This window comes from Brienomyrus brachyistius, chromosome 3 (assembly GCF_023856365.1).
Source record: "Brienomyrus brachyistius isolate T26 chromosome 3, BBRACH_0.4, whole genome shotgun sequence".
Lineage (NCBI taxonomy): Eukaryota > Metazoa > Chordata > Actinopteri > Osteoglossiformes > Mormyridae > Brienomyrus > Brienomyrus brachyistius.
In genome coordinates this window covers 8,568,537-8,582,362 of record NC_064535.1, presented here as the reverse complement: position 1 = coordinate 8,582,362, position 13,826 = coordinate 8,568,537, and the positions used below count along the sequence as shown (strand labels likewise).

The window sequence follows — 13,826 nt, the reverse complement described above, 5'->3', positions numbered from 1 at the left end:
TTCCTGCCCAAATGCATCTTTGTGTATTTTTACCACATAATTTTCTGCTACAGGCAGAATGAGAGCAAACTAAAATTGATTCTGATGGTGTATTTTGAGGAGGGGTGTTGGATGATGACCCCATACTCCATGAAGACCCTGACATTCTCTCTCTCTCCCTCTCTCTCTCTCTCTCTCTCTCTCTCTCTCTCTCTCTCTCTCTGTCTCTCTCTCTCTCTCTCTCTCTCTCTCTCTCTCTCTCTCTCTCTGTCTCTCTCAGGTAAATCAGCAGATGTCGGGTATGACCCTAAACGGTCCAGGGGGAGCAGTGGCTTTTGGTCAGCCTGGGGCCCCCGTCGGAGGCTGGGTGGGGCCGCCCTCGGGCCAGACTCTGAGTACCCAGCTCTGGAAATGAGCCAGCCCCCCCCAGCAGCCCCCCCTCTCTCCTTCTCTCTCTCTCTCTCTCTCTCTCTCAGTACTGACATGTAGTTACTTCATCCTCCACTCATCCACTCGACCTCTCCAGGTGAAGGTCCCCCATCGAGGGTCCCGAGCTGGATGTTCCATCGACCAGCTGCTTTGTCTTAATTTTCTGCATTTTTTTTTTTCTTTTACTTTTTTTTTCTTTCATTTTTGGTTTTAAAGACAAAAAGACGAGAAGCATATCAGCGATTTGAAGCTGCTGGACCAACTATACAAGTGTCTAATATATCATTACCAAATCAATAGTGCATTCTAGTATTTAAATAGCAGAAATATGGCTATCATGAGAGTGACCCCCCCAGTGTGTGTGATTGCAGGCCCGGCGGAGGCGAGGTGTGAGCTGACACATGCCCAGTTGTGAGCGTCGCTAAATTCCACACTGCAGTCACTCCACTCCAAACAGTCGTGCATCTTTTAACCTCAAAGTTTATTGTTCCTGTCACAGGAGAAAGCTCAGCTAGTCAAACGGTCAACGAGCCGAACAACCAGTTTCACCTCGGTGGGGGTGGGGGGAGTTCTGAGATCTGGTGGAGTGGAGGGGGGCAGCGTTACAATTTTGGGGAGGGGGGACTGGGAACTAGGGACTGGGAGAGTAGGGGTTCGACATGCAACAGAATCTTGGTGCCTGCTGCTCAAACGCTGACCCCCTCCACGCAGCCAGGGGGCCTCGCTGAGCTCACACCTTGTCCTCTTGATTTGTTCCCGACATTGTGTTTACATTCTCTGGTGCCTCGGTCAGATACAATGTTATTTCCGTGCATTAAACAGTGAATAGCCATGAAATGCGGTGTGTTTATTGTGTCTAAAGACTCCTTTATTGCAATGATTTTTTTTGGGGGGTGGGAAGCTCTTGGTTTCTGTGTGTTTCTGCTCCTGTCTTCTGCAATCCCTATCGGGGAGCAATGTTGGATCCGCGTAGAGTGTCTCAGCACCACAGCTGCTCCTCCCTTCAGCAAATGGGATTGGGAGGTGGGCCAAGTCACTGATGGGTTGAAGGTCTGCGGTGCTGCTGCTGCTCCTGAGTGTGCAGCTTCTGCTCTGGCAATGGGGGAGCGGGACTGGATGGAGGAGCAGGAACTGGAGCACAACCTTCAGCCCAGCAGGCCTGGCCTGCAGGTCCTCCTCTCGGGGTCCCCGGTCACCGCTACACCTCAATATGGATGGAGTCCTGCCTGTGTTTGGGTTCGTTGCCTAGGTTCACTTTTTCTGTGCGGGTGTGCCACACCAGTACCTGAGAACAAGAGAGAATGTGGGTATGAGTCTGCGCCCTTGCCCCCAAGGCCTCCCGACATGATATATCGATGCTGCCAACATTAATGGCAGCCGTACCAGGCCTGTAATGCAGTAGTTGCCAGTCTGAGGAGAACCAGCCCTCACCAGCTCAATGTGAGAATCTTTAGAGGTGTCCTGGTATGGATGTGCTCTCTGCTATGCTCATGCCACATCTTTCTACTGGTGGAGATTTCAGCAGTGCTTTCTTGTCATATTGATGGTCTGTGATGGACACTCATAAAGGCTGAGATATAACATTTGGGTTATCAAGGTATCTGGGTGGTAGAAATGTAAAGAATCCATTATATCCCTTGGTGGTGTCTTGCGTATGCAGGTGGTCTAACTACCAGGTTGCCTCCAGATGGGCAATAGAAGAGTCACGACCTTCTCATGTCCGCTGTGACTCCTGCATGAGCTGCCCGACGTTGCCTGTGCTCTGATCCGTCTCCCATCATGCTCTAGCTTGCCAAACACTCCTCATAGGGACTGCTTGACGTGAAATGGATATATCAAGTTCCATCGACGCATAAGGTAGCCACCGCTGAAGTAGCGTTATTGTGGGCGGTCTGCCGGCTTCACGTAGACTGGTGGTGGGAGTGGGGGCGGATCTGTCACGGTACCGTCGCCACGGCAGCTGGCTGCCGGCGGGCCGCACACCGACAGATTGACGTTAATGAGCGGATGCCACAGCAGTGTGCCCGTAAACAAGGCTGCCCCCAGCCGTCCATCGGTCCAGCTGAACTGTACAGGAGCTGATGAGTCTAATGCGTAGCGTCAATCTGGCGTGGGCTGAGGACAAACCTGCAGGGGGCGGACTCTCTATAGAAGGCTGGCGACAGTGTTGTGTTTGGGGGTGACTTAGCAGCGTTGACGCAACTTAGGCACCAGCTCGTGTTTCACACGAATGTACGATTTGATGACTGACTCAGAGTCAGAAGTGATGTCAGAGGGTGGGCGGGGTGACGTAACTGACCCGGGTACAGTTCTCCGCCTTGGGTTCCAGCTCCTCCACCTTGGTGATCTGCTTGAGGAAGTCCGACTCCTGCATGCCAGGCTGTGACCCTCTACGTTTGAAGAGCGCCCTGGGGTTGTCCAGCACCACCTGGAGGTTCACGCAAAAAACCTGGAGAGAACATGGGCACTGTCATCGATGCCACGTCTGGCCTGGCTGCCTAGGACCGTTCTGTCTGTGGCTGAAGGCGCAACTGAAACCTCTTACTGATAGTTTTCATTCTTGGTCTTGACAGTGAACCAATATGGTGCCCTAAAGGCAACAGTATAAAGCACAAGAACACAATGACGTCAATGACCTGGTGGGTCTATATGGTCATGAGATGCTGCTGTTTAACGTCTCTGAGCTTCTGTTGATCTGATTCTGTTTTGTAACCCAACAGAAAAAGATGCTAGCAGCCATACAGCCAGCAGAGATTAAACAGAGCTGTTATACAGTAAATATATCTTAGCATCAACAAGATCTACCACTTTGTTCCCCAGGGTTCATATTAAATAAGGTCACATGTCTGTCCTCAGCAAAGCATCGATACTTCAAATGCCAGAAGAAAACCCCAGAGGCGAGCTTTCCACGCAGCTCGGTCATAAATAATGAACGCTGTCTGCTGGTCGAGTCGCGTTCCTCTGCGTTTCATCAACTGACCAAAAGCAGCCGCTCACTTTCTGCAGATTAATACCGTATCAATGGCACGGCTGTTCGACGGTTAGGGGAATCTCTGGCGATGGTAGCAGCCGGGCCTGATTCATGCTGGATGGCACCCCCAGCATGGCAGCGGTGTAGCCCTTCCTTGTAAGGTCAAGAGCAAAAGATTGGAGCCCTGGGCCGCAGAGATAGAGGGAGATGTACAATGCGCTGTTGTCTAGCCCGAGGATCTCACCAGAGGGCTTTGCGAGATGGCCGTTTAATGAGAATGCTAAACTACCTCCATCTGTAGACAATCGCTCTTGCTTCAGGCGAGGCAGAGTAACACACTCCTCTGCGAAGTGTGTGTGCGTGAAAAACATTCTGACTGCAAAGCTCCATCCTTGGCAGCCCTCTACAACCTGCAGCGCCTGCAGATTCTGTCTCTGCCTTAAATAATACAATACTTTCACCGTTAAAGGATGGTGACTGGTTGCTGAGCTCAAATTCGGCCACCCAGCCTCTCCCCCCCCCCCCCCCCCCCCCGAGAGCCTCCCGCAGTCAGGACTTCATGATAAGGTAGCTTGAACATGTATGACTATCGTTGAGTCGCATTGCCCTTAAGGCCAACGTCTAAGGGATTTTCTGGGTCTCTTGCCAGGTGCCCAGGTGTAGTCTTATGCCAGTCTGAATATGTCCTTCATGGTAGCTGCAGGCATGCAGAACGGAGAGTCCCTATACGGAGCCTCCGCCTTCAAGTTGCTTTGTAAAGCCTATGATTATCTGTCATGCCACAGAAATTCTGCTAAATAATTTGCTGTGGCCGACATCAGCGGTGACACGAGCAGCGAACCTTCCCTAGGTGCACAGGAGAAGATTGATGGAGTCCAGGGTGATGCTGGATGCCTCCATAATCTCTCTGAAGGTGGGGGAGATGTAGAAAACCAAAGCAAGGGGGTGCTTCTGCTTGGATCAGTATGGTCAGGATGGTTCAGATCTGTGTGCTGTGGCATTTTTGTGGGAAATATAAAAGGCGGAAGTACCTGCCATGTCGATGGCGAAGGGCCGATCAGCCCTCCAGCCTGTGTACCAGCCCACTACCCTGCCTTTATCCACCAGGGGGCGCTCATACCGCCGGCCACCCACCAGCCCAACTGGCCACACGGACACCCGTCTGGTCGATCGCATCTGCCAAGAGAAGTGATAATGTTAAAAAAAAAAAAACGTCCATTTTATCCAAGATGGATATCAGTTTATTGTGATACATAAACTGCTGAGTGTTCAGGGAACATAATAATTAAGGAGAGGGAAACGTTCTTGACAAGTACCAAGTTTCAAAGCCAAGAAGTGTCTGAACAACCAGCTTGAATTTATTCAATTAAACAGGGTGCTCTAAAATGGATGTGCAGTTTAAATCGGTGATTCTCAACCCATGGGTCACAGCAAGTTCTGCAAGGCTCGCGAAGCAGAGTCGGAAATGTAAGCATTTTTAAATCAGAAAGCTCATATGCTGATCCACGATCAGATTTCCCAGCCCCAGTCCTAGAATTAAGCTATATAAACGGGTCTTGGGTCTGCAAATGCTTAGCGCACAACTAGTGGACACCCATCCAATCCAAGAAGCCAAACCACAGATGCATCATTTAATATTCTCTGGCACATCCAATCAGATTTGTGCGATAGGCATTGATTGGCGTAAATTTCAGAGTGCCCTGCGTGCCTGATCATAGCGTTAATTTAGACCGATACTTGATATAGGGTCGCAACTGAGCTGGCATGGTAACAATTGGACCGCGATGCAAAAAGGTTGAGAATCGCTGGTGGATATAATATGAAATGCACGAGAGAATCATAAGTATGCCATACAGAATTCTTGCAAAGGATACTGTAAACAGAGAATATTACGCCTCTGAATATTAAACGGCATCTGTGATATTTTTGGCTATTTTTCACAGCAAAACATAATTCGTTGAAGAAATATTTCTGAAAGATTAAATACACAAATTACAGAAGTGTATGTACTGAATTTAAAAGAAACGCAATGTGAGATACATTTTTTTGTCTTTCCACACCATACTACCAACAGAACATTTAATTAAATGTAATATTTATTTGCTTGTTTATTTATTTAATTGTTACTTGCAGTATAGCATACTGTTAAACTAGCTCAACTAAATTCTATTGCTAAGCTGTTTATGTGCTGTATAGGATTAGACTTGTTGGCCACTTTTTTAAAGAATTAGAATGACACAACAAAGAAGACAATTCAGCATGTGTGCTCTATATTAAGACACTGTCCATAAATAAATCTGAGCCATCCTTTGGTCTTGAAACACAAAAAGATTATAATCAGAAAGACAGGAAAGAAACAACGGTAAAGGGTGACATTCTTTACACCTGCTTCTCTTTCATTTATATAAACCTATTTCCCTATATGCTTTGTAAATGTTTCTCCCACCATCAACTGCACTTAAGTGCTTCTGTTCTTTCATTGTCATTGTTATTCATTGCGATGTAATAAAGGCGAAGGCTAGAATGATGGCGAAGAGTTGAATCCCAGGAATGTGCAGGAAGAGGCACGGAGGCACCGTTTGCGTGATGCCGGAACTTGTGTTATGCCAGCATACAGCTTGCATCTTCAGGGGTCTGTACAGTGATGCACCTGTCTCTGATGGGCCAGGAGACCAAGCTGACATTGCTGTGCAGGTTAAAGCGGCACAGGCACCGTGAACATTAGAGAGTGACAGGTCTACTGAGCGTTGGTGCTGCCCTGTGTTCTATACACTGTTCTGAACTAAAACCCTTCACTTCTGCACCAGCGTGACCCAACACTAATTCCCATTTATTTAGCTACCTTCACAGGACACCTGCCACAGACCATTAAACCCCATTATCCACATGCAGTTGGACTGAGTTGGTGAGTAAGCAAGCATTCTTCTTCACTCCCGAACAGAAGCGATACACTTTACCCTGTGATACAACCTACCCTGTTAATTCTTATCTTTATCTGACATTATTCAAGCCTTTAGGTGGAAATAGCTCGGAAAACACTCTTATTTCTAAACTGCATTCTTTTAGGCTCCCTGACTACATTCAATAGCCTTCTCGCGTCTGTTCCATTGCTCCTTTCTTTTTGGATAAAAATGGGCAGGTTTGTTCCTCGCGTGCGGCATGGTATGCTGTCCAACTCATGCTCACGTGAGCATGCAAATGCACAGCTGCGGACCGCAGGGAGCCAGATCGCGCGCGTGCCTTCAATCCTGCAAACTGCATGACAGCAGAACTGGCGCACACATCCCGCAAAACCAATTGCTCTATAGCCCACATAGCAATGTAACGTTTTCTGACATATATTTCTCACAGTATGAGAACTGGACTGAATAGACAGACCGTGCTATTAAATAAAAATGTACCTTGGCCTGTGCCAGGGAATGCCTTAGTGCATTAAGAAGTAAACAACGTATGGTGAGTAATCTGATTGATTTAACGTCGTATATAGTGCAAAGTGTGTGTGTGTGTATGTGTGCGATAGAGATAGAAGGAGAGAGAGAGAGAGAGAGAGAGGGGGGGGGTGCGTGTGAGTGTGTGCGTGCAAAATTCCGGATTCTCCATGTGTGGCTTTTCTTCAAACCACCTTAACTGAGACGACTCGGTGATTTAAAGAATGTTTGCCCCAAAACCGCTACAAAATTGTAGGCAAACTGCGCCCAAATTATAACAAAACTATTTTTGCTGTTATATCTGTTGAAAGTTTAAACGTAAAATAAAGAAACCCCATTACACTAAAATCCACTTAAATGTCTATATTTACTCAGAAAAAGCATCCGACACAGAATGTTACAATGTATAAAAATCTATGAACCCCTTAGCCAAGCTTATACTTAAGAGCTCAGCTAGAACAAAACCGTTTCTAATATGGGGATTCAACAGATCTGTAATATCCAGTCGAACTTTATTGATTACTATATTGATGTAGTAATATAAATCCATGTCTGCCTGGTGTCTCTGTGGCTGTTACCAATTTCTCGCTGCGTGGTAATACCGAAATCACCGCACGCAAATTAGAGTCGCAATTATGCCGCTTACAGTTGCGTTTGTACGGAATGCACGGTGATGTATCGCTCGTCCATACCCACAAAAATAAAGAAAAAATGTTTTTAAAAAAGGTTAAGTAACTCATTCTGAAGTAAAACAAGTGATCGCAAAAGCATCAAATATGCTAGATTACCAGCTGCTTTCTAGTAGTGATCTTTCGTGTAATCATTTTGATCGCGCCATTGTCCCTAATACTCTTTTTTCATTAAATGCCACTGATAATGTGTCCTACATGTACCGAGTAATCAAGCAGTAGGGTTTAAAGGGTTTTGGATTATTAGGACTAACCATCTCTAGTTGTACTCCATTTTCTTCACTGTGTATATTCAAACTCGTTTCAGATCAGTACACATTATGACATTCATGTTTATATACTTCAGTAGTAAAAGACAAAGCATTCCTTGTTTTTCACTCAGTAATAAAGACTGCACAGAATAGCAGAGAAACTATACTTATATGACCAATGTTATATTGTATGGTTTGCAACATCACAAACACGAGGACAACTTCCAACATGAGATGCCTTCTTTACCTCTTCGAATAACTCCAGGCTGTAAGTATTGTCATCGTCTGCAAAGAAGAGCACGCCGGGGTCTTGGGGCGACCGGTGCAGACGCAGCCACCCGAGGGCGGCATTTCTCTGCTCGGTAGCCCGGGGCATCCCGGTCCGCTTATACCTGCGGGGCGTGAGGACGTGCAGGTGGGTGTAGGACAGTCCGGATCGGGCTAGGAAGCGCGACACCAGCTCCGTGCGCACATTAGAGTCCTCCACCACGATCCAGTGGAAACTGGGCACCTGGCGAAAGGTGTTCGCCAGACGGGTGAGCTCTGCTTTTTGCTGCGGTCTGCTGTACGTAGGTGTTACCGCGTAGATGACTGGCTGAGTCGTACCGTTGTACGCAATCCGGGTTGTCCGGTCTTGCCGGCGTGCATTTCCCAACCGGGAGAGGTAAAAGTGGCCGCTGCTTCGGGCAGATGTTCTCTTGGTATCCATATCGATCATAATAATAACAATCAGAGCCCAAGGTAAAATGATAAAAAAACGGCTATAGAATTGTGATTTCATGATGCAAATATTAAACGGAGAAGGATTAGAGGATAATGTTTTTATTTTGTCTCTTCAGTCCGATGATTCTTCGGCATAGCTTGGGCATCTAGAAGTGTCTTATGTCTTTAAACCATCTCTTAGCATTTCTTTTCCAGCGACGTAATATTTCGCATTCGATATAGTCCTATTTTGAATTTTAATTTTTTGTTCTTTCTTTCTTTTTTTTTTTTTTTTAAAAAAAAAAAAAAAAAAAAAAAAAACGACTTACCGGAGCCGCCCCGGAGAAATCCAAAGTTTGCCTGTTATGCGGATTTCAAAGCGCCGTGATCCCGCTGCCCTGCCTGGACCGCTCTCCTCCACCGAGTGTCTCTTCATGACGGGAAGCGGAGCGATGCCTCGCACCTCCGATCGGATGCGGAGGACCGCGCCGAAATCGGAAACAACAGGTAATTCAAGGATCCGCGTCTTCGGCGTGTGCAGTTTGAATTGCGCCCTGCACCGATCCCGGAAAAAATAACCATATGTGGCACATGCCAGATATTTATTACATGCTGTTACTTTATATGGATAAAAAGGGGATCTGCGGCGCCGGCTGGCTGTGAGACTGGCGGCGTGTCCGACAGGGCTGGGTAAGAACCGCGTTAGAGAGCGCCTTTGTTGTGCTGCTCAGAAAAACGTCAGTGTCCGCCGAGACCTGAAAGGCTCTTCGTTTTATCCACTAGTGGTATCCTCCGTAGAGAAAGGGAGGGCCGGGCGAGAAAAGGGGGAGAGAAGGTGCATCGCGCTGAATTCATGCATGTACTAATTTTCGGCACTGCATCTGATAGGACAGTTTAAATTATGGCTTTATATTTTACATATTGCACGTCCAAGATACTGTTTTATGCACATTCAAATGCGTTTTGCATACCTTGCAAAAAATGTTTTCCTTATCACGACGGTTCACATAGCCTGCTTGCTTTAATTAGTTTCAATAAAATCTGAAGATTAATTTCAAACAATCCCAAGATAAACAGAGATACTAAACGGTTGAGTAGAGCACTTAAACACACCACGCGTAAAATAAACACGTAATAAAGCTCTAGCTATATTATTAGCACGTTGAATTTGGAAATGAATTAGCACGTTATACTTGGGTCTTTCAGAAAATGCAAGTTTATTGTCACGTTTTGCACGGTACGCGGTGCGTAGAAAATAGAGGCATGCAGTGCGCAGTATCAAGTATAATTAAACACGGACATTTATCAAGCTTGTCATGTATATTTAAAGTAAGCTATTATTTCTTGCAGCGATTAAATTTCCCTGTGTGTGTGTGGCTGGATAAATAAGATCATCACTGTGTCATCAGTTTCAAGTGTGAAACCATATTCTAGAAGTTTTCTCTCAGAGTGGCCTATTAAAAAAATCCTGGAGCAGAGCCGTAGCGATGCCGCATTGTGAAAATTAGTGAAACAATACGAATGATACGGGTCACTCTAAAATGCACCACGGTGTTAATAATCCTACTGTATGTACGTGGTGACGTCACATAGTACGTTCTTAACCCTCTTTCCTACATGTGCGAAGCATCCTACTACATGGAGACATTTACGTTGAAAATATGGATCGCGTTATATGATATACATCAAATGTCAAAAATATTACACTCGTCAAAATGGTAGTCTGTTATAGGTACAGAGACATATAATTTTTCTGACTGGCTTTGCAGGCTACATTTTGCACCTTGCAGGGAATGCAGGAGGGAGGGGGGAGGCAATCAGAAAAGTACGGCCAAAAAAAAATCAATCTTTAATGATGGTGGCGCTAAATCAAGGAGGTATTTCGATGTGTTATTATCTCGGCGCTACCCAGTTAATGTAATACGCAGGCGTAAGGAGAGAATAGAATAATAGATTAAGACGACAGAGAGTGGAGAGTATTGTGACTAGTAACTCTTTCCATACGCTTCAATAATGCAGGCAGCTTGTGGAAGAAGTGGTCAGTAAAATTGTTGCCATGTAAAAATAAATTATGGTTTAATTTGATTATGCGATAATACGAACATCCACTTCAGTGGGTTTTAGGGCAAACAATTTATATTCGCTCAATGAACGGAAATACAAAATGAATTTGTCAACAACATTAGCATAGAAATGGCTTTCCTTTCCCGCCCTTTATTAACTAATAAGAGTCAGCTCTGCAGCAGCTACCTAGCGTCACGTTGACGGTTCAAAGTACGGCATTTTTGTTTTTACAATGGCGTCCAAAGGGATGGAACCTTAGCAGACTATCTAGTTGCCGGAACTTTGGTCCGCAGAAAATGGGTGATAGTAAAATAGCAGTGTTTACATCTAATGGCCAGTTGAAGTGAGATTGGACCTTGTCCTAGGAAGTATGGAGGTTACATACACAGTAACAGTATTTTGAGACACAGTTTCACTTAATGCCTTTGCACTCCTGGAGGAGTCCAAGGTAACGAAAGGAACGTCACTAAAGAAAACATGATACGCAACCTCCAGACACAGAACCGGGGCCAGGAATCGAACCTGCAACCCTAGAGGTTTGAGGCCACCCTCGTGCCACAGAATAGGATTGGTGATTACCCTCATATTCCAACACAAGCTGTTTCTGCGATTTTGTTTGGCTGAGTTTTTCAGGTGTTGTGTGTACTGGCCTTCCGTTGTTGTTTGTACTGTTGACAACATCATCCTGTCATGGGAGGTAGCAACTGCCATCGTCACACTTTCCTTGCTGCTTGTCACTTAAGTTAAATCACTTTGCCAGTAAGTTTCACGCCAGTTTCCGGTTGAGAAATCAGGTCTTAACTGTCACCTTGTTTTTGTCACAGTGTTTTGACACTATCTTCTGCAGCTATATAAGAAAATCAAGTAAGTTATCCTGGTAATACCTGCGGGCTGTTGATCGTGTTATTATATTTGTAAAATATTTCCAAGGCACTGGTAAATTTCCACATCAGATGCATAGCAGATGATTTTTAAGGATTTCTGGGTAATCCGGAAGGCAGACACTTCCCTCCTTGAATACAATTATGTGTCTTTCCCCAGTAGATGTTGTGCTGTGTTGCTGAGCTATATCATTACTGTGCTGCCTGCTTCTGGACCAGGCAAAATTAAGTGATGAAAAGATAATCTTCTGACATAATCACATCATTATTTCCTCCGCGATAACAGAACAAGTGCTGTATTTTTGCCGGAGCAAAAAAAAAAAAGCACTTGAAACGATCCTAACCCAGCTGCAAAATGAATTTATGTTTAAATAACCTTGAGTTGCCGGTAATGTTACTTTACGACGGTGACAGGAATTCTTAGGAATTCATTTGCATGACAAAAGTGAAGCTTTTCTCCAACCACAAAACCTTGTTAGCGGGGAAGGGAATGTATTCCGCAGATTAGTTTACAGGCGTTTAACTTGCGCTAAGAAGCAATTAGTGGCAAAATAGCCCAGGCCCGCTCAGCACAGGCTAAGCTCACAGGGGCACTGTGGACGCTGAGGGTGAGTCGCCACGTCCATGCTGTCATGAACACACACGGACGTAATCGATGATTTTAGCACCATCCTTTTGTATCATTTGTTTACTGGACTGTGCGTCACCATGCCAAATTTAAAGGGAGCAGATGTCTCCATGATTAGACATCCTGTAGATGAATGATGCAAGGTAAAGAAACCTACTCTGGATTATTTGTTGTGATCTAAATCTATCAGAATTATAGCTATAGTGCAGCATTGTATTGGCTGGGAATCACAATGACACACCCATCCATCTTTTAGGCTTTTATCCTGGGCATGGTAACAGATGGGCCTGGATTCTATCCCTGGCAGCATGGAGCATACGGCTGGGGCACACCCGGGATAGGATGCCAATCCATTGCAGGGCACATACTCCATGCAAATACTCCATGCATATACTCTATGCATATACTCCATGCATTTACTCCATGCATTTACTCCATGCACTACGGGCAATTTAGTGATGCCAGTTAGCCTACCAGCTATAGAGAACCAAACCCACATGACTTGGGCAGAACAATTAAACTCAAAGCACATGGTGCAGAGGCAGGATTTGCAGCCCCCACCCCTCGGAGATGTGAGGCAAAAGTGTTACCCCCCCCCCCCCCCCCCCCCCCCCCCAGAGCCACCAAAGAGCAAACGACATCAGGATCACTGTTATAAAGCTACAGAAGCTAAAATGCTACCAAAAAGAGTCAGTGGGCCTGGGGTTGTATGTGATATTACACCCTCCTCTCCTCCATCATCTCACCTCCACTTCTGGCAGTGGTGTAGTCCTCCCCCATGCCGCTCCCCCGCCCCCCCCGCCATTCCTACTTATCTATGCAGATACAAGTGCTCAGATTATAGGCTCCATTAGCCTGCTTGTTTTAGGAATTTCTCATTTTGGCGATGCCGTTTCCCTTAATGTCTTTCTGTGAAATGACGGTACAGACTGACGGAGGTGTTTACACCCACCACCACCAGCAGCCCCTGGGCCTTGCCTGAGCGGGGAAGCAGTAGTCAAATTAAACCCCGGTTCCTGGAAACAGAGCCGAGGATCCTGGCCGGAAAGGTTAGATTTCACAAGGGGGCGAAGCTTAATGGGGAGAAACAGCGACTCCTTATGGTCGACGGCAACTGACTTTTCAGCACAGTATTTTTTTTAAAAAAAGCCCTAATTCAGTGTCTCTCAACTCGGTCCCAGGACAGTCCACATTTTAGCAGAAACGGATTGAGAAACAGCCTTAATTGCAGGTGGCAGAGATACTGCCCCCTTCCCCACCAATCCAGACTGCTAGCATTTAATAAGGGACCACATCTCCATTGCCTCTCCCGCTGCATCTATACCTACAGCATAAGTCATCTCATTAGTTTTAGCTTGGAATAATAATAATTGGCACCCAATCAGTTTTCAAGGTACAGGTGCTCAAGCAGGGGGAGTGAGGGGGGCGTGGCTTAGGGTAAATTCTACCGACCTTGGGGGGGGAGGGTGGGTTTCCCTCAGTAAATTGGTTCAATCAATAAATGCATTTTACTGAAAAGCGGCACTTAGAAGCCCAAAAAGGGGGCACCCTCGATCATTCGGGTGAAAGGGTTAGGTGCTCAGGCACCCCCAGTCCCCTCACCCCCCCCCCAACCACCCCTGCCCAGCACCATAAATAGCCAAGATGAAGAGCTGAGTATTTTCAGCACACAAAGCTCACCACCTTATGCAGGCGTTCTACGGATCCCGGCGCACTCTGTGAACCGTCCTTGCATTGAAGGGGAGGTGAGACAGAGTTCCGAGGTCAGATGAACAGGCTGCTGCACCTCCAGGCTTCTCCTCAT

The 13,826-nt window shown here is 46.1% G+C and overlaps 1 protein-coding gene across 1 annotated transcript; it reads right to left on the bottom strand.

Moving 5' to 3' along the window:
- Positions 1-870: 870 nt before the first annotated feature.
- On the bottom strand, positions 871-8,753 carry b3gat2 (beta-1,3-glucuronyltransferase 2 (glucuronosyltransferase S)). The gene is made up of 4 exons (XM_049007739.1): positions 7,995-8,753; positions 4,410-4,555; positions 2,708-2,855; positions 871-1,693 (listed from the first exon to the last, which is right to left on the bottom strand). The coding sequence occupies exons 1-4, from the start codon at positions 8,526-8,528 to the stop codon at positions 1,607-1,609; spliced, it is 915 nt and encodes a 304-aa protein (XP_048863696.1). The 5' UTR covers positions 8,529-8,753; the 3' UTR covers positions 871-1,606.
- Between the last annotated feature and the right edge of the window lie 5,073 nt (positions 8,754-13,826).

What these genes read in the sequence shown, in the direction of transcription:
- b3gat2 (XM_049007739.1), bottom strand. Translation starts at nt 8,528, where the DNA reads ATGAAATCACAATTCTATAGCCGTTTTTTTATCATTTTACCTTGGGCT. An exon ending in TTCGCCATCGACATGGCAGG is followed by an intron (nt 2,856 to 4,409) that starts TACTTCCGCCTT and finishes TTCTCTCCAGGT; the next exon opens with TTTTTGCGTGAACCTCCAGG. An exon ending in AGGCGGAGAACTGTACCCGG is followed by an intron (nt 1,694 to 2,707) that starts GTCAGTTACGTC and finishes TCTTGTTCTCAG; the next exon opens with GTACTGGTGTGGCACACCCG.